The 25,829-nt window shown below is 39.5% G+C and overlaps 1 protein-coding gene and 1 long non-coding RNA gene across 11 annotated transcripts in view; one reads left to right on the top strand and one right to left on the bottom strand.

The window, feature by feature from the left end:
- The window catches only part of LOC126650555 (uncharacterized), a 271,938-nt gene that overhangs the window by 147,464 nt on the left and 98,645 nt on the right, over positions 1–25,829 (top strand). The window lies entirely within an intron of this gene.
- The window catches only part of BMAL1 (basic helix-loop-helix ARNT like 1), a 51,843-nt gene that overhangs the window by 11,135 nt on the left and 14,879 nt on the right, over positions 1–25,829 (bottom strand). For 6 of the 10 annotated variants that reach the window (XM_050335477.1, XM_050335475.1, XM_050335474.1 and 3 more), the window contains exons 2-12: positions 14,994–15,117; positions 14,148–14,295; positions 11,129–11,149; positions 10,089–10,127; positions 9,701–9,742; positions 8,371–8,528; positions 6,890–6,969; positions 5,831–5,923; positions 4,729–4,846; positions 2,414–2,563; positions 429–675 (exon numbers count right to left, since the gene is read on the bottom strand). In XM_050335477.1, the coding sequence (XP_050191434.1) occupies positions 429–675; positions 2,414–2,563; positions 4,729–4,846; positions 5,831–5,923; positions 6,890–6,969; positions 8,371–8,528; positions 9,701–9,742; positions 10,089–10,127; positions 11,129–11,149; positions 14,148–14,287 (1,088 nt within the window). In that variant the 5' untranslated portion in view covers positions 14,288–14,295; positions 14,994–15,117. Of the gene's footprint in view, positions 1–428; positions 676–2,413; positions 2,564–4,728; positions 4,847–5,830; positions 5,924–6,889; positions 6,970–8,370; positions 8,529–9,700; positions 9,743–10,088; positions 10,128–11,128; positions 11,150–14,147; positions 14,296–14,993; positions 15,118–17,768; positions 17,956–25,829 lie in introns of those variants that run through there. The other 4 variants (XM_050335471.1, XM_050335479.1, XM_050335481.1 and 1 more) reach the window with 4 other exon arrangements.

Here is a 25,829-nt window from a genome sequence, read left to right as displayed (position 1 = left end):
AAATAGTTAAATAAATGTCCATGCTATCAAAGCATAATGCAACCTGTGCAATAAATTGTGTTTGCAAAAGGTTTCAAATAATGAAGAGGTAGTAATTAGGGTCCAGTTTGAACACATGTTCTTCTGAGGATTACACATATACGTATCATCGTTAACAAATTGGCAGAAATGATCCTGGGATTATTCTGCCTAGTAGGTAATATTTTTGGAAATTTTGGGTTTTTTTAATTTCATCAGTAATATGGAATATATGCATAGTAATAGCTTTGAGCTCTGTCTCAAAACAACTTGCAGCCAGGATCTTGTAAAAAGCTGAAAAGGAGAGTAATTTGTTTTTTTCAACAGCACTGACAGTGCTGTAAGTAAAGCTGTGAGTGAGGCAGTGTTGGGCAGTGACTTATCGTGGAAGCTGCTACAAGTCTCCTCACCTCTGATCTACAAAAACAAATTTCCCATCTATCGCATGTCGGGACACGTATTCCGTAGGTTTCACCCGGATCTCTCCGTTCACCGGCTGTGGCACCACGTGGGGATGGAGCCTCCCAATGGCAACAAGGCAGCTCAAATTACAGCCCTCATTATCTGGCTCGTTATCCTCATCCAGTCCCATCTTTGTTGGAGGCCAGCTTTTTAAATATCCTGTGCTATGAATAGTGCAAAAGCTTTTGCGGTCTGCTGTGAAAAGAGAGAGGGGAAAAAAAAAACAAACGAAAAACAAACCAACAAAACCCAAAAAAACAGTTAGGTCGTGGGTACAGCTTTGGGGAACTTCAGCTCAGTTCTGCTAAGAACGCATCTCCTCTCTTATCCAGGAAATTCAGAATACTGTTCACTAAGGAGGGGCTGAGGCACCTGGGGGTGTTTAGCCTGGAGGAGGCTCAGTTGTGACCTTATCACTCTCCACAACTCCCTGAAAGGAGGCTGTGATGAGGTGGGGTTTGACCTCCTCCCCCAGGCTACCAGTGACAGGAAAATGGGAAATGACCTCAAGCTGCACCAGGGGAGGTTCAGGCTGGACATCAGGAGAAATTTCTTCACAGAAAGGGTTGTCAGGCATTGGAACAGACTGCCCAGGGAGTTGGTCAAGTTACCACCTCTGGAGGTGCTCAAGAAATTACTCGAGTTAGCTCTCAGTGCCACGGTTTAGTTGACACAGTGCTGTTTGGCCAAAGCTTGGACTTGATCTTGGAGATCTTTTCCAACCTTAATGATTCTGGGATTCTAGAGGATTTTCTGCACTAGTGCCTTAATGAAGCTAATCTGAGATAATCCAATGAACATTTTATCTTGGCAAAAGCATTGTTTATACTGAAATGCAAAATAGCTCAGATCAACATTGCTTTTGGTAATCTTCAAGTAGAAATTGCATCGCATTGTATTATTTTAGCAAAGGATGGAAATAATCTAAAGGACTGTTTGAGGACATTAGTAGATTAATAAACAAGAGGCCTCTCAACTCCTACAAAAACCAGGAACAATATGTTTGGTAGAACATTCACTGTTTGGGGTGTACCAGGGACAGCTGTACCTAGGGGTGAGGATGAAGATTCACAATGGCCAGGAATACAGTCAGTATCCAAAAGGGGAATTCCTATCCCTCAGCACTGAGCAGGCCTGAAAACTGCGAGAGTGACTTTCATAGGGAGGTAAAAGGCTGATGTCTAACTGCACCAACTGGCTTCCTTAGGGATTAGCACAAAAGCAGGATCCAAGGCTGAAGCTGTGTCCGAACCTCGCAGGAAGTACTTGGGGCAGAGACAATACACAAAAATTGCCTTCCGTTCTCTAGCTGTTTGTCTTTCCACTTTAACTAATATCAAATGTATTATCCAAAGTACTCAGAGAAGAAACTGTCAAATTTGGGCTAAATCTATATTCAAACATGTCTAGAATAACAGGAAAAAGATATTACCAACACTGATAAAGTTATGACCAGACATTCCTCATGGAGAAATGCCATGTTTCCAGTAGTCGGAATGTATCAAACCTGCAGACGAACTCAGAAAAAACTCTTTTTTAAATTGGATATGCATCCAAATATCACTTGTCAAATATGGAGTAGAGAAATAGAAGAAGGAACAGCTCCCCTTTGTTGGAGACATTGGTGAGATGGTCAATGCCTGAAGGACAACAACCACCCCAGAACTGTTGGCATAACCTGCCTGCGAAACCTCCAAGGAAGCAGAGTGGAGAATCACAGAATGGTTTGGGTTGGAAGGGACATTAAAGATCATCTAGTTTCAACCCCTTGTGCCAGGGGCAGGGAAACCAGAGAATTTGTCTTTATATGCTAATACAGTGTGTAAGAGATACTGGAGTGGTGGCAGGGGGGGTAGTTTGAAGAAGTAACAGACCCAGACACAGTTCAGAATCTTAATAAGAAATATTTGGTAACAAAATGCATAATAGTTACCTTTCTTCTTTGAACAGGTTGTAGGGAAATCCTTGTCTTCTACTTTCACTGAAGGCCTATTGCACTTCATCCTGCAGAAGAAGGACCTTCTTGCTCCCGAGCAGAGTCGCGACGGCCCAGGCGTGATGTCGGTTTTGACTGGGAGTCCGGCTGCAGCAAACAGGGAGTGAGGGAGGGTCTTTGTCAGGGAGAATGTTAACCCTACACCTGGTTACACCACACAGCCCAAACACACGGTGTTTCAGCTCCGCTGGAACTCACACAGAAGTCCATTTAAATCCTTCTTCTGGAGCACAAGTCCTATTTTTGAGATTTGCACTTAAGCGACTGTGCAGGACTCAACTGACCCTTTCAACGTGACAACTGCTGGTTACACTTACTGCTGTGAGAACACTGACACAAAGCTGGAGAACATGGGGTTCTAAATGCACAGATTAGCAAAAGGTTGTACAAATCCACTCAAGTCCAGTAATAAATGTTGTGATTTCTCTGAACAATAATCAACTGATTAGAAGAGAGATTATTTCCCCATAACCAGAGAAGTGTTCTGTACACAGCCACTCAACAGGACCCTGACCCTTTGCACTGCACTCTTCTATCACAACACCCCCCAAGAGAGCACAGCTGCATGTTCAGAACAGAAGAGCCCCAGTGCCATTCCAGGTCCATCTCAACCAGTGTGTTTCAGATTTTTTCACTGTTGTGATGGAAGGAGATAAAAAGGTAGCAGGGACTTACACAGGGACTGCAAATCCCCAAGACCTACGCTTATGTTTAGGAAGTCTCCCTAGCCTTGCAGAAATAACTGCATAGGGACATGCCCTGACAATAACCCCTGACATTTATCAAATTCTTCCAGGAGATTCTTAGATTCTTTTCTGTGGAAACTGATTGGAGAAACAACCAAAATGCATCGCTCTGGGAAACAACAGTGAGTGCTGGTACAAACAGGGCTTTGGGAAGACACCTGGGATGCGCCAGGAGCAAGGCCAGTGATGCAGCTGGAGCTCCAGGGGCAGTGCTCCAAGAGCTGATGGAGGATTTTAAAAGCAACTTTTCCACAGCCTGCTACCCACTCCAACCATTTCTGCATGGGGATATGGATAATCAAACTGCTACAACAGTGCACAAAAACTTCTCAGGCCCTGTAGGCTTTTGACATAAGGAGGAAGACAACAACTCCAATGTTTTAGTGGAAAAGTGTGCCTCCCTTAAAAATTAGAATCAAGTGAGGTGACCCCTAGGAGGTCAAACTGCCCTGCACCATATGCACTCTAAACTACTGTTCTGTGGTGAGAGAACAAGCTGTGCCTGAGTCACTCGTGCCAACATAAAAATAAACATGCACATACATACTAGTACTCTTCACCAATATGAGTTCTTGAAATCCTACCAATCAGTCTATCATAGCAGATGGGAAGATTGTAATTCATAGTATTTATTTTTGCCCTAACTTTGTCAAAGGCACACAAAAAAAAATACATATACATGCTTGACAACCAATAAAACCAGGAGCCAGAAAAAACTCGAGTTGATTCTGCTGAAGCCTCCAGGCTCCCTGCCCTGGAATGATCTCTCTCAGCTTCAGTTTGTGAAGTTAAGCTGGTGGCTTCTATGAGACAAGATCCTAGAGATTTCTGCTCCTGGCAAGCATGAGACTTAATGACCTGGAAATCTGCACTTTTAAGATACCACCTTCTACTTAAGCAATGCAGACTCCTATCATGAGAGGGAATTAAACACCCACCTCAAAAGCAGCAAAGATACTGAGCTATTTAAAATACCAGAGTGGAATAGAGCTAAGGGACATGGTAGGAAATGATTCCAAAGACCAGGTTAAAAATCTTCTAAAAGAAAGGGTGGGTCATTGATGGAAGTGCTAATAAATAATCAATAAACAGATAACTACAATGAAACCTCTATCTCGGCTTCCAGCTAAGGATTACCAAAATAGTACTGAGTGTATTCTGAAAATTGAGAATGATGGATTAGAAGAAATGGTTTGCATGTTTTAGCGGAAAAAGTTAAACTTTTGATGCCTGGAAAAAGACAGGATACTTCACAGGTGAAGTCAGTTCAAGTAATGCATCTATAGAGCAGGGCATGCCAAACCCAACAGCTTCTACATTCAGGCATCTGTTTCACACTTATTTCGTTTTACTTTTCTTATTTTTTCCCATCTTTCAGCTAAAACTTCCTTGGCATGAGCCAATCCAGACAGCAGCCACACACCCTCCCACTTCTGACATGAGGCAAATACTCAGAAGCAGTGAATTTGGACATACAACACATTCTCAAAAGGTGGTAACACTTACTTTTTGCATCTATGAGCCTTTCCCGTGGTGCAGTGTCAGAAGAAGAGAGCTGCTCTTTCACTTTGGCAATGTCTTTAGGATGGAGATAATCAAATAAACTTTGACCAATCAAATCATTCTGTAGAGATAGAATATTCAGTCAAAAAGTAAAATAATGGTTCAGTATATTTTCTCAATTTTAGCATCCAGTATGAACAATCCTTTTACATACAGGTCTAACCAAGGTACATCAAACATCCAAGATCCAGCCTCATTGCAGGGGGGTGGGAGTGGATGACCTTTAAAGGTTCCCTTCTAAATCAAACTACTCTATGATTTGATGGAAGGTATGTTTTCTCTGTATATCTACATTATGACTACACTACAGTAATTTATGTCATCATTTTTAGTAAGTTTTGCAGAACTGGTATGGTCAATCCACCACCACCAAATATTCTGGTTTCTCCTCAGTCTCACTTCATATACCACACATTTGAAGGAAAAAATTGTAATTGTAAATATTCTCCTTCAATATTTACATATGAATATGTATTTAGTATATACCTGACTAAGAGTTGGCTCAGGAAAACTTTTGAAGCTAATACAGGTTTTAAATTTGGTAAGGAGTGCAGATAACAGAAAAAAATGAAGAAGATTATTTACACAAAATATGGTCCAAGTTAAGCCTTATGTTGAACATATATTGAAAACCTGCCTTTGGTACAATTGCTTCCCAGTTTCCACCAGTAAGAATGCAAGGAAAACCAGAGCAGACAGAAAGAAAACTAAGTCAAAAAATACACATGAAGCGATTGGAAGAACCCCAGACTGATTTTTCAGTATTTGCTTATTACATAACGTTTTTGCAAGCCTGAGGGTAAATCCCTGATCAGAATGCATCAATCAGGGAATTAAAGTTAGTTCCCTTTCACCTCCTAAGTTTGAATGGAAACCAGAAACAATTGTCTCTAATGCCATGGCAGGGAAAAGCTCTCTCTTTGCAACACCCCTCAGCTTTCAAGGCAGACTATTCACAAACCTGCCTCCCATACAAATGCATTACCATAAAAAAAAGCTCTCAAATCTTTTAAGACCTAACATTACTTAAACAGGAAAAGAATACCTGGCTATAGTTGAGGATCTTGAAAACAGATTCTGAAACAAAAAGTATCTTTCCTCTGTCACAGCCCACAACAAAAAGAAATCCATCTGCTGCCTAATTAAAAAAAAAAAAGTAAAATATTAAGTTACACTTCTTCATTGCAACATTATAACCCTTAAAGACAGTATGTATAGAGAAGAATTTCTACACTAGGAGAGCTGTCTTAACATTTACAGATAACTGAGTCAACAGGCAAAATGTGAAATTACAATAGTTTTTTTTTGCATCTGCAAACATTTTTGGCATCATTCTGGGCATCGTGACCAGGATGTAAAATAACTTCTATGAGAAGAAAGAACCCATGTCTTGCCCAATAATATTATGATTATGTTTAATAATGCCTTCAAATTAAAATATTATTTTAACTGTATTTACTCTGTAGTTCCTCTTTTAGAAACCAAACATAACCTGGATATTTATTTCTGTGCCTGTAGGCAACTGATTCCCATTTCCAAAGTAGTCTTATTCAGTCACACACAAGCATAAATTAATGTGGCATAAATTAATTCTGCATATGCTGATCTGGACACTCCAGTGCTCCATCAGTTACACAAGCTACAGGAAGAGCTCAATCACTGACAAGTGAGATATCCTCTGTAAGCCAAGTTCACAGCAAGCAGCCAAACACACTAAGTCATGTTACATCAGTGACCTCGAAAAAGGGTGTTCCTCATATCACTGTACACTGAAAATCATGGCAAGGGAGCTTGTGGCAGAAAGTCTGCAAGAACGTGACTTATATAATTTTGGTTTGTTTCATGAAATAACTGAAGATTCTGATGGTTACCATCAAAATATCAGTTTCTTCATATCTCCCTCTTTAATCTTTCTGCTTAAATTAAAAAATGCCAGCCATTGTTAAACTCATCAGCTCTATGAGCAGTCTGAAGATTTTTTAATTATCCTTCATAATCAAAACATTTTTAAGCTGAGATACAAGGCATTAAAATACTGGTGGTGTGCTTTAGGAGAGTCATATTCACAGCCATTAATATCTCTTAATTAAGAGTTGAAACATACCCTGAGAATAAGATGCTTTAATTCATCATCTGATAGAAAAGCAGGCTTATAGTTTGCTTCTGTATATGGATTTGTAGCACCTAAAGAAAACAAAAACAATTCCCTTATCACAAACTTAACAATACACATTTTAATGAGCACTTTTCCTTTGGCTCCTTTTAAGACTCTTGTTCACTGCAAATGTTCTGTAAAATGAAAATTACTTTTTGGTTTTATTTTACTATCAACATAAGCTCTGTTGGTATTAACTTAAAAGAGGATGAAGCTTTTCTTGCTATAACACAAATAGTGCATTGTGTAGTAATGCAACTTAAATGCCTTCTAAGATACAAAAGTATTCTTTGACATATTTTTTAACCCAAATCCTGTCCTTGATCTATGGTCTAGTCTCAGAAATTAAAAATAAGAGATTAAAGAATAAAAACATTCAAACTATTTCTTCTCCTTATAACTTAGCAAAACATGGCAAGCTCATGTAAACAAATTGTCACTTGGGAATTTACAAATCAGTTCTCTCATTCTTCATCAAAGACAAAAACAGCATTTCAATGACATCATCTCACAATGCCAAAACCCCAAATTTGGCAACAAATGAGGCAGCTATTTATTGAAGAGTAATTCCTTTCATTCTATTCCCTTCATAAAGGCAAAAGAGAATCAAATCAGTAACCACTGAAGTGCTATGAAGTATTAACCTAATTAAATGACAATGGCAGAAAAGTTAAACCTTTCAAAAACATCAGGATAAAGATGGGAGACATCAGCTCTCCTAGAAATGAGAACAGTGGTTCTTTTTTTAGATTACCTGCATCTGTATCTTTTCTCAGTGGTGTATTTCCTGAAGTCTTAAGCTTTCAACATCATCACCAATTGTACCCAAGCATTGACTCACTCTGATATGAAGCTTTAGGACACACAGAGATTTGCAATGCTTCCAACTCTTCCAAACCTGCATGTTTCCCTTCAGGTGCTTGCATCAGAAATAGGTTTCTGAAGACTAAAATTGTAAAGACTAAAATTGAATTTTCAAATTGCTCTCCACTCTTTCAAAAGGTACGAACACAAAACCTTACAAGTCCTGTTGGAATATTACTTACACCTAAAATCCAGCCTCTCTATCCAACCAGTTTTGCACATTGCCTGCTTAGAGCTTAGAACCAACTGTGCACTGCCACTTAAGCCCTTTGTTCCCTCTCCCCACCTTCCTCAGCTGCCTTGGTGCTTTGGGGCCTGGTGACAACGATCACTAGGGCAGATGATGGAAAGCTATTCTTTCCTCATCCCAAATTTTCCCAGTCAGATCAGGATATGAACTAGTAAGCCATGAACACTTGGCGTCAAATGCTAAGAAACAGGGAGACATCCTCCCAAAATGTACTGACTTGCTCCTTTTTGGTAGAAGGGCAAGAAAAGGAGAGGAAGAGCATGGCTTTGGGGAAATCACATTTTGGATCCTCCTCCTCCGGCCCCAGCCAACTCACCACGTAGTGTTTTCATGTGCTGCACAGCCATTCTCAGCACGGTGAGTTTGTCCAGCTTCCGAGACATTGCGTTGCATGTTGGGACCAGCGAGGCCAGTTCATCTATGAAACTGTTCATTTTATCTCTGCGCCTCTTCTCGATCTGACTGTGAGCCTCCCTGAGCAAGGAAGGTGGTGAAGGAAAACAGAAAAGCATGAGGAAATAAAGCATGCTAAAAAATGCCCAAATCCAGCATGACAAAACCACAAATGCAACCTCCTTATGATAATTGTTACCCTCTTGTCCTTGTGAAAAGGACACCAACATACAGAATTCTTCAGACCCTTTGTGTCCGTGATTTGGGTAATAAGATAAGCAAGAGGCAAGGCTGCAGTACGCGGTTCTAATTTACCAGAAAACACATATAACTTTGGCCATACAGTACACTGAATCCTCAGTTCTGAACCAATCCACTTAACAGTGCCAAATTATCCAGAGGTTTCTGCTGCTGTGCACCACTTTTATCCTTAGCACATACACTGAAACATGACTGGCACCCGAAAGGTCATAGACAAGCAAATTCCAGTGTATATAAATACTAAATAAAACAGCCTTAGATTGGGTATTAGGAAAAAATGATTCACCAAAAAGGTTGTGAAGCACTGGAACAGGATTCCCAGGGCAACATTTGAGTAACCGTCTCTGGACATGCAGATGTGGCACTTGGGGACATGGTTTAGTGGGACTTGGTAGCGCTGGGTTAACAGTTGGACTCCATGATCTCAAAGGCCTTTCCAACCTAATTCTGCTCTATGATTCAATTCCATCAAGCATTTGTAATCACTGTACTACAGGAATGTACTAAATATTTAAAACTACATTTGCTGTGGCAATACAAGTCTTCTACTCATCCTATAGCTTTTTATTTTACGTATTTGAGATTCCTCTGAACCAAACTTTTCCTCATCAGAAAAATTAACTATAAACACTAAACAATTTAATTTTGGGGTTATATTTTCCCATATTAAGCAAGACTCACTGTTAACACTTGTACAACCCACTACTGAGCCTCAAAGAAGAAAGATGAAGGATGTAACATTATCAGAAACATACTGGCTTCAATTTCAACACTAGTGAAGTGACTAAACCCAAGTTACCTACCAAATTAGTATTTTCACAAAACTACATGCAAATCTAATGGAAAATATTAGCAGTGCAGAGATATGGAAAACTAAGGGAAGGTCAAAGTTAGAACAAAAATATTTTCAGGAGAAGAAACACATGAAAATAATTCATATATGGCAAAAAGCAAGAGATAATCCTTTTTAATATACTTCTGTAGAGCATTACCTTGCATTTTTTATTCTGCCTTGTTGGTCTGCATACTCCAGTCTGTTGAGAAACAACATCACAAAGTTACAATGCTGAAATCACTCAACCCAATTCTTTTAATGCATCTTACATAACTACTGATCCTCGTTAAAATCAGATTTTAAGAATTTGAATATGTATTTAACCTTTCTAGAGAAAGAACAATATTTATAATACTATGTCTCAAAGTTTGGTGTTTAGTTATTTTGCTTGTCTGTTTTACTTTGTTTTACAATCTTATGCCTTTATCCCAGCAAAGTAATAATTTGGGACACACGACCACAGTGACACTGAGAACAGGGATCCACAGACAGGATCCTGTGTCAGTACTGTGGAACTAACATTTCAGTGACTGTAGCACCAGTACCTTCCATGTTGGTCATCTTTATCTGTATCCATACCTTCCCTGCAGAAACAGAGCAAAAGCATCACAAATTCAGCAGGATTAGCAGAACAGTCATCAAACTGTCATCAAATTAGAATAAAATATTGCTGTCATCTTTAAATCAGAAATACAAAAATAAGAACACAAAAGCGACAAAGTTGTGTGGTTTTTGTAATATTAAAGCATTTTCTTAAATTAGTTGTGTCTCCTTCAGAACTAACTAAATGGCACAGTTTGATGTGTTTGACAGTAAAACATGCTGCAGTTCAAAGATATCATCTGTTATAAAAATGTTTTTCAGTTAACTGGGGTGGGAGAGGCAAGGACATATCAAAGCAGTTATTTTTAAGCCTTCATCAGCACTAGCTCTACCACCCTGCATTTACTGGAGACACAAGTTGGACCAGAGGTAGTTATCAAAGTGCCTTGCATAAAATTCACAAATTGCCCTGAATTGCTTTGTGCCGATGCCTGTGTGTTCTACACCCCAGTTTGCCTCATGGTAGTTTATTTTGGGATGGAAGACGGTTATAATCTAGACCAAAGAACCACTGGAGATGGCCAAGTGTGCATGGAGAGAGCAAAAGACTGTATGAAACTACGCAGGCATGTTTTAAACTGGTACAAATTTCAGCTTGCTTTTGTTTCAGCATGAAAGCAAAAAACGAAGAAGGCATGAAGAACAGAAGGGGAATAGAAAAGATCCCACTAAGTTAATTTTAATATTGTAACTATATGTACAAAAATAAGCAGGAGAGGAAAGTGTAAGTTTTCCCAGTAGTATTTGGTAAAAATAGTTGAATGACTATGACTGCATGTCTTTGGTTAGACTAAATAAGCAGGAAGAGAATGTTTTGATTTATATAAATCTCTACAACTGTGCTTAAATGGACTCTCTTAGGCCTGGCTTATTCTGTTTTAACTTTTGCCTGCAAATTTTAAGTAAGTGGAAGGGAAAGGCAAGGAAAAAATGCTGAGCATCTTTTTCAAGTGAAACCAATTACTAAAATATTTATACTTACTCAAAAGGAAAGCCATCGAGTCTGAAAAGAAAGAAAAATAGAGTAGACCATATATAGGAAATAAGAATAATGTCTTACATTTTCCGCTGAAATGCTCAAGCTAAATCATATTCTATTTGAAATGAAAGTACAACAGGACAATAGCAGTGAGTGTATTCTAAAGAAACAAGCTTGTTCAAATTAATCTACTTCCTGAAAGAATAATTCTGCTTTTTAAGAAAAGATAGCATAGTTCATGACACTTAATGTGGAAAAACTAGTAAAACAACTAACCTAAATTATGTTATGCAAATCATTGAGATATTGTTTCATCTTCAGAAAGGAAAGATCTGTGCTTTATACATGTTGTCCTTGTGGTTAGATAAATGGGATTTCAGAGGATTCTAAGGCCAGAAATAAAACATTAAAATAAAAATAAAGTATCCCAAGTTTCTCAGTTTTTGATGGTTCTTGTCCAGCAGGACAGATGCACATTTTGCTTCAGTCAGTACTGAAGTCCCAAGTCTGAACTTTATACAGACTTTATCATATCATAAGGAAATCAAACTGAATTTCTACATGCACACTAACTGCTGGCATCACTTCAAGACTGTAAAGTGACCTGAAATACCACTGAGCTTTACCATGATAAGAAGCTATGCTTTATAAAAGCCTTATGAAAAAGTCTTCTCATTTCAGTCATTAACATACTAGTTATTTGTATTCAACAGTGGACATAAGCCTTCCTAAAAAGAAACATGGTAGTGTTTCATATATTTTTCACCACACTCTTAGATCAATTATATTTTTGATTAGCTTTAAAAAGAAGTTTGAATAATGTTCAATGTTTTCTTCATGTCTCCATCGGAGGCCCGGAGTTACCACTTTAACCACAGGCTCAAAGCACTCCTGATGCTCACTATTAAACAGCACTTGTGATACCACCTTTAGCTCCGGAATGCTTGTTGTAACAAAATTCATTTCAGCCTTAAAAAAACTCCAGAAAGCAAAATCTAAAAGAGGCACAAGGTAAGTTACAAATGTGTCAGGATAGTTTGTTTTCTTATCATATATTATTTCAGTTGAAAACATTAGTCCTACAAAAAGAAATTAACTGTTTGTAGACCTGTGCATGAAGTCTTGGATTGTAGCATTTGACTAAAACAGAACACAGTGGAGAACAGCCTCTGCTGAAGTGACAGAATAGGCTGGGCAGGAATTTTCCTGGAGGACTTGCAGGAGAAAGAATTAAAAGAGAGCTGAAAGTGCAGCTGATCAATACATTTCCTTATACTTGAGAGGTGAACAAAGAACCACACTAAAACAGTTGGGTTCTGCCTTCCTTGGTCCCTGGCTTCACTGGTCCATGAAGTATAAAACTGGACACTGAGAAAATTTATGTACAAAATAAATTAAGGCAGCAAAAGCTGAACAGTAGCATTTCTGAGCATTTGTCCATCCATCCATATATCAAGAGGAATCAAGGTAGTCTACCTTACGTTCTACTTTAAAGAGGAACATTTACTAGCCACCATTTCCTTTGCAACACAACATGAACTGTGGTATGACTACAGCTGTTGTAAACTTATTTCACTGAGGATTCAAGGAAACAGTGTTTTCACATATTTTTAAAAAAATGCACACAAAACCTAAAGGCCAGAATTATAACAAGAGCAAGGTGTCTTTTGGAAAAGAGGACTTGAGCAATGCTTCCTACCCAGAAGAATAAAGGTGGAGAAATCCTTTCTCTAGAGAAGAAGAAGTTGTTAAGATCGAGAAGTTGTTAAGATCACTGAATTTTCTAGTAGTCAATTCAACTGGAGGGACTCATGTACTTTCCAAGAAGACTAAAGGCATGTTAGAGAAGGTACATATGCAGTATGTTTGTGGTCTTTAAAAAGTGCATAAAGTTTTGTGCATAAGATGTCCTAAAAAGAAGTCCTATGCACAGGGAATGTAATTCTTAATTGTCAGGCTTGGCGCGAATTAAAAATTCTGCCCCTCCCTGTAAAAGGAACTGCCAACACTCCAAAGCCCACAGTGATAAAATATGTGCTAAGTTACATAAAACCAGACTCTGTGGTCCTATGAATAGTGGATGTGTCCATTCCCAGGCTATCCTGCAGCCAGACTTTGTTAAGTTACAACACATAGGAGGTTTGCACAGTGACTTGGAGTAAGTAGGTTGGTTTTGGTGTTCCTAGTGCTGGAGAAATTGCACATCTGGAAATTTGGCAAACTCTACTAAAACCTTCAGTACCTAAAGCAGAGTTGGTGGCATTTCTTTCTATTTCAAACACCTGCCCCAGGAGAGAAGCTATGGCTTGAAAGTGCTTCTGAGCATTGTTGTTAGCAAGCTTCCCTTAATGAGAAAGCAGCTTTCTTGAAATAAAGCCACATTCTACCACTGACTGAGAAGAAATCAGGTTTTTATTGTGTCAGGATTAATAGCCTACAGTTGAGAATCAACACAAGATTAAACCAGTTGATTAAATGAAAGGCATCTCTAAAGCTTTAAACTCGAGACTATTCAGATTCATATTTGACTGAGGGACCAAAATAGTTTCATCAGGCAAAGGCTGGCAGCACACTGATAGGAAGTGACTAAATAAGCAAAAAATAGGTGAAGAAAAAGAACAACTTCTAGTTTTGCTTCTGCTTTTCAATAAATTTATTACCTTCCCCCTCCACTAGTCAGTCATTCTATTTCCTATGTCAACGGTCAATGTAATCAACCTTCACACTGTACATTTCATCAGCACTAATTCCACCCCCCCATCAGCCAAAAGTTTTTCTCCTCAGCCTTACCCCATCTGATAGCCCTCAATTCCAGCTGCACTGAGATGACAGCTTTATTTTAATTATTAAATAACGAACTTTCCTCTTAGTGCATAGCAACTTTTTTCTTTATTGAAACCTTTAAGGCAAGTTGTCAAGAAGAGGTTATTTAAAAATGGCTATATCACTATAGTCTCCCCCACCATATTATTATGTTACCACCTCTTTTTAGCAGAGCTAAATCAAGAGAAATCCAACTTACTGATAATCGGTAGAGCTTCCCTTTCTTTTCCTATTACAATCCATTCCTGAAGTGCTAAGGGAACTGGAGATCAAGTCAGCAGGGTCTGGTGACATAAAGTCACTAATCGTAGAAGATATGTCCATCCTTTGGTCTGCCATTGGACTGCCTAACATTAGGGAAAAAAAAAAACGAACAAACCCACCAACCAAAAAACCACTGCATTAATATAAGCAGAAACTCACATATTTTTAACAAAGAAAACTTATCTCAAACTTAGCATTCTTAAAAACTGCGAAAATCATGGTTTCTGTTATTTCCTTTTGCCATAAACCAGGTAATAGGCAATTTCTCCTTTTCCATATACCAGTGTATTGAATATTGCACACAAACCATGACCATTCTCAAAACACATCACTCAACACAATTGTTTTTAAAGAACTGTCAGCATGATCTTTAACTAAACCAGGTTCACTCTTATTTTAACTGGTCAGCCAATTATTTCTACCTAACAGAAATACGGCTGACTAGGAACACTAGTTTTAGTGTGTCTCTCTATTTGAAGATCATATTATCAAAGTTCACAAGCTTTAAAAGTTGTAATTCCACTGAATTCCATGGAACAGAATTCAGCAGATTTCCATAGAAATAAAACACCTCCATCATAGCAGACTCCACAAATAAAAATCCTAATAACCCAATGATGTTCTAAGACTATTTAAAAGTACAAATTAATCTAATTGGCTTTTTCATCCAAAACACAGACTTTTTTAATCCTCCAGACTGCAAGTAATTATATTGTTGAAAGAAACCCTATAAAAAGTTCATTTCTAAATACCATCAACTGTGAAACAGAGGAGTTTTTACCTGAAGGCCTGTCTTGGAAGCCTAGATCCACTTGAACAAAGATGATGATGCTCAGCCCAAAGCAGCTGATCACCTTAGAACTCTTCCATGCCTCATATTCTGTTGGTCAAATACTCTCAAAAACCTGAATGGGAGGAAAACCAGCAAGTTTAAAAAACATCTTCAAAAGAAGCTTGTTTAGAACAAATGTTTCAGACACAGTTTACAACACCAATACATATTTCCTATTCAAGGATAAAATAATCATTTCCTTATAAAGTATAGAAGCTTTATCCATCCATCAAAAGGGTTAGATGTTGGGATGTGTATCTCCAATGGACCAAGCTGTGGAATAAAAGAAATCTCTTCAGCATCCCTTCCATTTGGGCCCTGCTTATCATTCTCTGGTCTCTGCATAAACCCCTCTGCTCATAATCAATGATCACACAATCACAGCCATGAACACATCTGTTGTCAGATGATGACAGAACAACTTAAACTGCTGTCACAGTGCAAAAGACAGACTTATCCCTTCCCTCCTGACTGCCTTATTTTAAGGTGGTCAAAGCAGTAAGACAGTTTGGGCTTGGCTTACTGTTTTATTTTTCCTGTAACAGTATTTAGCATTTTTGAAGGACAGGGGTTAAGTATTGTTCTATTCTGCAGGCTTCAAGTTTTATATAAAATCCACAGCTCATACTACAACTCAAGTCCTTATATGTGTTTCCCAGCTATACTGTAAACTTAGTGGCTGGTCTGCAGGTGGATGCCCTTCCCTTCTAGATTGCTCTCACAAAACAAGTTTTTCAGCAAAACTTACTATGGAAGACTTAAAACTGTTCTATGTCTTCCTCCTGCAAAAAAACTTTGCAGGTCTATTGGATACATTGTTTTCTGGTTAATGCATCCATGAACACCCTGACTGCCCTTCCAACCTGTGACAACAGTAGAACTTCCCAATTACACAGAACAAGCAGCTCCCACAACACTCTCAGAAGCTCACGAGCCAAGCAACCAGTGTTCTGTCAACGTGACCAAATTATAACCAATTCTACTGAATCACATATACAGAACATGTTATAAGTTATAAGCCAACAGAAACCTCACAAAATCCAAAATCATTTGGAGTCATTTTCTTCAGTGCTGCCAGAATAGCAAATTCAGACTTTCACAAGTGTAAATTATCTAATTCACTGGCCCTGTTATGGTAGTAAGTCAGGATTGCAGCTCTTCAGTCTAAGGTCAGGCAGCTCATTGCCTACATACCACCAACTTCTGAACAGGATCACTGTTGTTCTAGAAGCAGAGCTTCCAAACTCTCCTGGGGGCACGTCATCCATCTCACCCAACAACTTCTCTGTGGTCCTTTCCCAAAAAAACCTTCTTTTCCATTTTTGAGAATGTCTAGGCACGTTGGTACACACATGTTAAGAGGCCAAAGCAGGAGTTCACTGACAATAGCCAAATCAGTATAAATTTAAGTCAAACTATAAACTGCCATTGAATCCATAATCACACTTGTTTTACAAGGCTTCCATTCACATTCATACAGTTACTTGTAGACCAGGCCCTACTTTCTCCCTGTGTCAGCCTTTCCTCATTGTCTGCCTTATCCCTCTTACCCAACGCAGCCCAACAGCTTCAGACACGGTTATGTTACTGTGGGGTATGAGATTACTGCATCTTGCTTTACCAGTCAAACCACAGTCACTGGCCATGTCTCTGTGCTTGGTTTAGACCCAAAAACATTATCTCCAGCCTCACTTGATGTGCAGAAATTGGTTATAGCTAAACTTAGTGTGGCCCCTCGCTAAGCCCTATGAATCCAGTGGCAAGAGCACTGTCACAGCAAGTAACTTATGATTCCCTCTTGGAACCTGATACAAACCCCAAGCACTGCAGAATGCACATACTAGAAACAAGCACTTCTTGAAATTTCTGACCCAACCACTCACAATTAACTTTCACAAGTTTCTGAACACTTCCATATGTGAGAGAACCTGTTAAACTCACATTTTACTGCTTTATATTTCACAGACCACTCAGACAAAAGGTTGGGATGAGCTAGACTTAAAAAATTAAAAAGCGGGGGGGAAGGGTCTGTAAGTTTAACACAGTCCTTTCCCTTTAAGACTGCCTGCAACAGTCAACATTTTAGCTTCATAATCAGAACACTGGACAAGTCACTGTGAAGTAATGCTAAAAAAAAATTGTTGTTCATCTCAAACAAAAATTTCAAATCAGTTTTACAGAAAAGAAAAATCTTGAAATCAAATATCTATTCAACTGTGCTGCTATTTTAAATTATAACTGTCTATTTTGACAGTTTCAAAGCAGCTATTTTAAGTTTTGACCATTTAAGAAAAAAACAAAAACCCATACATAAAAAGCAGAATTCTCAATTTTCTTTCCAGTCAGCCCTTTCTCTATCATGTCCCACATGCTCATCCCAGTTCTAACAATCACAGTCCTACATTTTAGCATTATAGGAGCTAAGAACAATGCATGTCTCTTGAAATGAGGTTTAAAGTTAAGAAAATGTCAACCCAATGATCAGAGCAAAAATCAGCATGCCCCACTAAATAGTGAACAGCTCAGAGAAGTGTTTTGTTGCAAGGCTTTCCTAAAATTCTGGAAAACTGAATATTTTACTGTTTTTTCAGCCTCCAGCTGCACAATGGCTAAAAAAAATTCTCTATGAGAAGGAATGCAAAAGTTACCCATATATTTATAAGCAAAGTTCAAATCTTCCATTTATGATGCAAAGCCTGTTGCCAAAGTACTCCAGAGACCTACTTGGAAAAAATGCCATGTAGTCCACTTCCTGATTAAATTCTTCTGTAGATGAAAATCAAATGATATTTTGTCATTGTATTGCATGACAGTTTCTCTCTACAGCCTGTTTGGGACTCTACTTCCTTCGGGATTCCCCTTCCTTGCATTCCATCTTTCTCCAGTCTCCTGTAACAAGGCTAATGAGACATTAGAAAGAAATCTTACTGTTCATCCCTTATTAAAAAAAAAAAAGTTAGATAACGCGTGACCAGCTTAATCATGCAGCAAAGCTGATCACGAGTACATAAACACCTCTGAGCAAATCAAGGTCAGAGCTAAAGTAGGTCAACTACATGTGCCAAGCACCCACCCGGGAGTCAAGACCTCTTTATACAAGGCCCATCAGTTTTGGTTCCCCCTAGGCAATAGTCATCTATTTCCAACATATTCTTGTACAAGAAATGCAATTCATATCTTCGTGAATCAGAAATGTCTCATACTTAAAAAGTACCATTTCGCAATGGCAGAGGAAAACTGTGGTGTGGTTTCCTGAAGAAGCAATTGAAAAGATACTCATTGTCCCTGTGTGTAAGGACTGAAGCAAAAACAGCTACAGAGAGGAAATCATCTAGTCCCCTTCACAGCAGCATTTCATTGCTAGAGTTCACTGTCACAGCATAAACTAGTACTAAACTGGTTACTTGTCTTCACTAACAGCACTTCAAGTGGTGCTGCAGATGTCTGGAGGCTCCAGATGCACATGGACTCAGTAATGGGGGAGATTTCAGCTGCAAGAGTCCCTGTGATGATTTCAAGATGCAGACAGGCATACACACAGGCATGGCTGCTGCAAGTGACAAGCAATTCCTACATCAGAATCTTTATTACGGAATACTCCTTAGGCATCATAGGAAGATCTTTGAACTAAAGCAGTGGTATTTTCTATCTCTTTCAGTACTTAAGGAGAAGCTGTCAGAATACTTCATATTTTCCCAATACATTGATACTGCTTTGTTTTAATGGCACATTTGTGTCCCTTGAGCTCCCCAGTACTATTTGCAGGAACACTCTGTACTCCCAGAAGACAAAAAGCCCTGTGACTTCCTCTCACATGCGGATACATCTCATCTCAGTCTCTGGAGCAAAGAAGTGATTTTACCCTAGTTTGCTTGTTGAGGTCACCCTTTTACTACTCACTCACCAGCACGTTCACCAGTCCCTGGCACCCTGCGATCCACACCTGAGCTCTGGAACTCCTCCTGAGATCAGTAGCTCATGTTTCGACCCTGCCACACACACAGAGCAGTAATGCAAAATCCTCCTGCAGCTCCCCCAGCCTCTCACAAGAGGGCACAGGGATCCCCTGCTCTGGGGAAGGCAGAGACTGCTCAAACCACTGTCTTCCAACAGCTGCTCTCCATCTTTCCTGAGGAAAAAGTAGCAGGCTGGAGGGAAGCAGCCCATGAATTTAAACAACTCACAAAGCTATGAGATAAACAACTTTGACAGAAGAAACAGAAGATAAACTTTACATGTAGTTTCTCAATAGATCAATATACTGTCCATGTGCTCTCCCACACCAAAAACACCCATTCACCAGCAGTGTCTCTGAGAAAAGACAGAACAGGCCATATCATGGCATCACCTCACAGTTTTCCAGACTGTCCGAGTGGCAATGGAGCCAGAGGACAATATGCTGCATCTTATCTTGTAAGAACACTGAGAATTCCAGATCAAGAGAGGCCTCAGTTCCTATCTCTCCTTGTTTATAAGGGAAAGTACCTAAAACTTTTCCTTTCAGCTCCTTTAACAAAGGACTTCTCTGTTGTCTCAAAACCAAGGATAAGTGGTAACTAAACCAACTTTCTCTTGTATTGGGGAGCTCAGAACTAGACCCAGAACACAGAAGTGTCTCAGCAGTGCTCAGTAAATGGGAAGGATCACTTCCCTCAGTCTGCAGGCAACATGACTCCTAAGGCAACCCAGAAGGCTGTTGGTGTTCTTTGCTGCAAGGGCATCACTGCCAGCTCATAAACCACCAAGATCTTTTCTCCCAAGCTGTTTTCCAGCTGGTCAGTCCCGAACTTGAACTGGGACATGGGGCTTTTCCTCTCTAGGTGCAGGACTTGACATTTTCCTTTGCTAACTTCTTAAGGTTCTTTATAAGGTTCTTAGTGACCCTGTCCTCTGGTCTGTAGAGATCCCCCTGGTTGGCAGCACACTCATGAGGTGTATTAGTCATTCTTCCCTGGAGCTGTATTGTCTGCACCTCTACGAATGGAGCTTCAGACAGCATGGAAGGAAAAGAAATCAGACTGGTTCTTGAAAGAGAACCCAACAGATTTAACAACCTTCAAAAATCCCAGCTCATGCTCAGATAAATGCGTCCTTCGAGGCTGATCCAGTCCCATGGGAAGGCCTCGTGGATAGAGATATGGACCATCTCCACAGTAGGAAATGCAAACTGGAACAAACCCAAAGACAACCATGTCACTTCCAGGAATCAAACCTGTTTAGACTTGTCTGTGCCATGGATGAAGCATTTCCCTCCCTGGCAGGAGACTGGTGTTTACCTCTGGTGATACAGCTAAAAGTCTAACACAGCCTAACACATAGCAGTCTAACACATGCTATAGAACAGCCACTGCGTCTGGAGACTGAACTGTCTCAAGAATCAGCCTCCTGACTGCCCAGATGATCCTCAGACACAGGAGATTCCATTTCCTCTCACATCTCAAGACTGTTTGCCTCTGCACTTACACAGTGAATCCCAGCTGCAAGAGTGTTTCTACAAAGCTTGCAAGTTTGCAACCATTATTGAAAGCTTGATCTGGTATAAGCTTCTCGTCAGCCATGATTAGACTCTTTGAGCTCTCATTCTTTGAAGTGAGCTTATGTTGGCCTGTTCACATATTTCATTTTGGGCAGCCATCAAAAGAAAACATCACAAGGGAACTAATCAAGCCCTTGTGAAGTGGTGGTGATGCACACTCTTGGAAATCAGTGCTAACATGTTGCTGTTACCAAAGGAATTTGGCCTGCTTCAATAACCAATCTGTCAGTACTCGTACTCCTTAGGTTTCAAGAAACTGCTTCCACAGGGAAAACAAAAAGGGATCTGCCTTTCTTGGAAGACCAAGTTTGAAGGAATTTCTAAAATTTCTACACATAAAGCAAACTATAGGCCCTCTACAGGCTTGTGGGAGTAACAAGTACTAGTCCTCACACCACAGATAATGGGTATAACTGTACTGGTCCTAAAGGAATTCCTAAGCTCAGCCACAGTGGACAGAGAAAGATTAACCAGTGCTTCAGATGCCTCTGCTTGGAGCAGGAACCACCGAGTTCTGCCTCAGAGCTGTGCAAACATTTCACTGGGTGCCTTGTGACATTTTATAGACACACCGAGAACACCACAGGTATTCCAGGAACACATGTTGATATTTAATCTCAAATATCAAGATGGATACATCATGGAGGGCTGTCACACAGCCTATGTAAGATAATAGCAGAGCTGCTACGATGAGCAAGAAAAACTACACCAAGAATTACACCCAGGTATAACTATCAAAGATCCACTCTCAATCAGAAAACTTTCAGACTGATTTCACTGGAAATATATATGACTAAAATAGAATAAAAACCAGTTACTCTGAGAACAGCTGACTGTAGGAAAAGGACTGAGTTCAACATCAGAAGTGTTTTAATTATTTAAACAAACCCCACAAGCCCAAATCAACGTATTTTAAGACAATGCTTCAGAAATATTGTTCAGTACAGTAACCCCGAATGTCTGTAATATAAGTTTTATCTATATCTATATAAATAGATCTATAAATATAAATAAATATATCGATATATATAATTACATTTTACATTAAAATTACATTACATTTTACATTAAAAATGTAAAAATTACATTTTAATTAAAAATAGGGTCCACTGATGTTAAATGCTGGTAAATTCATAACATCTGTCTTAGGATGTTGTATTTAATTCTCATTTATTCCAATCCTTCAGAAGATTTTGTGTATGTGTGGGAAGAAACAAGGTATTATATTTTCAGCACTGGGAAAGATGAGAAAATTTAAAATTTACAGATAACAGAAACTTTAAATCCTTTGGTCCAGTTATCTAATTCAACTCATTTAACATCAAAATCAATTATTCTTTTAGTAATGTCAGACCCACAGCTAAAGTAAAAAAAAACCCAAAAACCAAACAAACCCAAACAACAAATGAAATCTCCTCCCTCAGTTACTCAAATACAAACTTAGCTGAAGTTTTCAGGTTCCAATCCAGGTCCAGCCTCCAATACATGAAGAACATACTTGTTTCACAACCACTGAATGCAACCCTTGTTCATCACCCCTAAGCCATCCCAGGGGTTTTGGAGGGGGTGAGAGGAAGGGGGGGTGTGAAAGACAGAGGGAAATCCATCCTATCATGCAAGTAAATCAATTATCCAGCATTAATGGGCTTCAAAGTAAAACCCGAATCAAAGTTGTTGATTTCTTCAGTAGCTCACATACTTCCAGTGTGCTTTGATGAGAAAGACACACCCAAACCCAAAAAACAACAAAAACTTTCTCAGCTGAGGAGCCAGTGGTTCTGTGAAGTCTCCCAAGTTGTACACATTATTTCTGATCTGTCAACAAAATGTCTTCTCTTGTGCTGCACTGTAAAGTTGCCTTCAAAAGTAGAATTTTTAGAAGATTAGAAATTTCTGCGTAAGAGGACTGTACACAACTCGGACTGACATTTCTGGAGCAGGAGAAGCACACAAGATAACAAGTAGGTAAGCTCCTTAACTCACTCCTCATGTCACACCAACAGCGGGAAGTTACAAACCAGCACATCTGGAACTCATAGCTGGGAATGCCCACTTTTTGCACTTGCAGTCTAAAACATTCAGTTTTCTGTTTCAAGATTTCATCCGACTCCTTAATATAAGCACCAGTTTCTAGCAGACGGATGCTTCAGACACAAGTTTTAAAGATATCTTAACCCTTCAGTTACCCAAAAGGAGTAAGTAAGTTTCACACAGTTAAGTATTTAAATTGATGAATAAATGTCCCAAAGCCCAACTGTTCATTGTAAGTATAACTGTGATATGATCTGGGCAACTTTAACTTCCTCATTGCGGTTCAGCAAAGCTCCTACATCCTCACTTCCTGTAGTTCATAATCTGCAAAGTTGCCTTTAAATGGTAGGAAGGGAAAATCCTCTCAGAACTTTTAAGAAGTGCACCTTTTAAAAGGTATCCATATGAAACAGCAGTCTAGCAAAACACTTCCCCATTTAGCCCAAAGGTAGAAGCTGTATGTCAAATCCCACTCTAACACTCACCCACTCTTATCAGTGACTTGGCACACCATGGAACCCCATCCAGGCCTTCTTCCTCAACCTTATAACGACTGCTTGTACTTTAACATAACCTGCAATGGGATGTCTAGATGTAAATATTTTGCATGAGAACAAGCTTTAACTCGATTGACTCTTCTCACTGCCAAAGCACTATTTTTGTACTTCATTAGTTACTCCAGCTTCGAGTCACCAAATCCTTCTTAGTTTTCATCAGGTTTTCACTTTTCTTCTTTCCTTCTCTTACTGGAGCATTGTAGACATCCAAACTAGACACAACATTCAAGTCCTGGCATGACCAATACTACAAAAGCAATATTTTCTCACTTGACTTTTAAAGTTTATGCATTATGGGATGTTAGCCATTTCTCAGCTGAATAGGCTGAACCACTGCACACTTCCTTTAGCCTCTGAAGTGCATTTATTAAGGTGACAATCCCAGTTTCCTGAGCTTTGTTTCGAGCTGAATCACCTGATGCAAACACTCTTAGAGATACTGCTTACAGTTGATTCTGTTTTCCAGTCACATTATTACTACAACAAATCCAAAGGCACTTGGCATGTGTAGACCTTTCATTCAGAGATCTACTGCCAAAGTAATACTTTGTATCTTCAGGGATCAAAACACTGACACAAAAGAGCAGAAATATCACAAGAAGGAGGTTGGTTCTACTTATAGGTGGTTCTATTTATAGCTGATACTTTCATTTCCAGTTTTTGCAGACTCCCTCTGGTCCTGCTGAATTCCATCTCTGCGTGGAAGGAGCCATCCTGGCTCTCAGCACTGCCAGCCCAACAAAGCAAAGCCAACAGGCTGTAACTTCCCTTTCCATCCTAAAGCAAGCCCTGGGAAAAGGAAGATACTCTCTCCCTGCCTGGAACCAAGCTGGGGTATTCCTCACTCCAGCTGCCTCTCTACAGTTCCCTCTAGCCCACATATTCCTGACAGGTTCCTTTTTCCCCACTGGTTTTCTTAAAAGTTTTTTTGAACTTCACATAAAATCAGCTGTCAAACACAGATGCATCACACCCATATGCACATTAATATTTCTTCCTTCAGACTATCTCAGTACCACATTAGAGGCTCAGATCAATTTTTGTTCTCCCACTATACCACTGGTTTTTGGATAGGAGGGCATGAGAGCTTTTTGTTGAGCATATAGGAATCTGCTAAAAAAAATAAATCCAAAGAACATACAAAGATGGTATAACTACTGTATGTGTTAAGTCAACAAAGTTAATGTGTGGAAATAGAGGAATTTACAATTTAAAATTATTTACAGATTTCAGATTTTTAGAAAATAACCTCTCCCCACACCCACTCATGGAAATCGTCTCACCTTGCACCTGGAATCCCTTTGCTGGTGGAGCAACAATAAACACTGACATAAATAAGTTCAGTGGGTTGGTTTCCTGAAATCACACTGTTTGCCAGTTAAATCCAAATCAAACCAGTGAAAACTGTGACACTGTGACAATTTAGCTCTCCTATGTTTTATGGAAAACATGTAAAGACGCAAACATGATGGAAAGGTACACATGCCATTTTCAGTCTTGTTGAAGTAACAACCTCCCCCATTCCTGAAATCTAGGTTTTTAAATGATCCGTTTGCTGCTGAGGCTGAGGAAAGCAGCATTTTTAAGCTATGACAGCTCACACTGGGGCATTATTCGATACTCTGCTCCTCAGAGAGTCACACAAAGCACTTGGAACTGCAGCAGTGGTGGATATGAGAAGTAGGACAAGCTCCCCAGACCCCCCGGGCCAGCACTAATATTGATACAGCACGTTGTGAGCAGAATTGCTGTAGCTGATGACTCCCCATTCAGCCCAAAGTAGTTCTTAACACTGCTGCAGAACAAGGCAAGTGGGACAGCGGGACAGCAGGACAGCTCTCTGCAGTCCCACAGCAGACTTCCACCAGCTTCCAGTGACTGTGAAACCAAAATCATGACTCAAAGAAGCCCTTTAACGGGACATTAAAAGTACAGTTAGATGTGTCATTGCACCATACAGTGAACTCTAGGGTGACATCCTTCTACTACAGCATTAACTACTTCTTATGTTTCCTCCTCTCTTGAAGAAACTAATTTCCGTGCAATGTGACATCTCCAAGGTGAGCTCCAGACACCCTACAATGTGCACTTCACTAAACACAGCATCATTTTTATTTCTGAGGTTTTCAAAGTACATCATTCAAAGTAAGACTTGGTGGAGCAAATCAAGTGATTGTTCAGGGAGAAACCACGTAGAACTTATCCCTGTCTTTTACATTCATGTGCACAGTGGTAAGGACCTCAGTAACAGCTATATGGCTTAGAGAAAACTGTATTTGTCTAGCTTAGGATAAGCATGAGACGGTTGAAAACCTCCTAGTACAGTTCCACAAAACAGCGGATATAACATCTTAGTGCCAAAGGGAAGCCTTTACTCCCTTTTTTCTTCTCTTGTCACTCTTCCCCCAGATTTCCCTTCCAGCACTCCAGCAGAAACTTTTCTGGAGTTCCAGAGCCTGTCTGTACTGTGTATGTTGAATTCATCAGGCTGAATAAAAACTTGACAGAAAGTAATGTCTTCTGGGGGGTTAGAAATCTCAACCCTCTTGATGAAAGGTCAGATGATACCCAGGAGCAGCTCAAAGCAAAGGGATGAGACGTGTCAGAAGATGGGATAGGGTAGAACAGCCCCTTTCAAAAACAGTAGGTGGTCACAGCCTT

The sequence above is a fragment of the Myiozetetes cayanensis genome, unplaced genomic scaffold (assembly GCF_022539395.1).
Source record: "Myiozetetes cayanensis isolate MyiCay16 unplaced genomic scaffold, myiCay2020 scf6-25, whole genome shotgun sequence".
Classification (NCBI taxonomy): domain Eukaryota; kingdom Metazoa; phylum Chordata; class Aves; order Passeriformes; family Tyrannidae; genus Myiozetetes; species Myiozetetes cayanensis.
The sequence above is the reverse complement of the archived record's forward strand: the minus strand, read 5'-3'. Positions and strand labels throughout refer to the sequence as shown.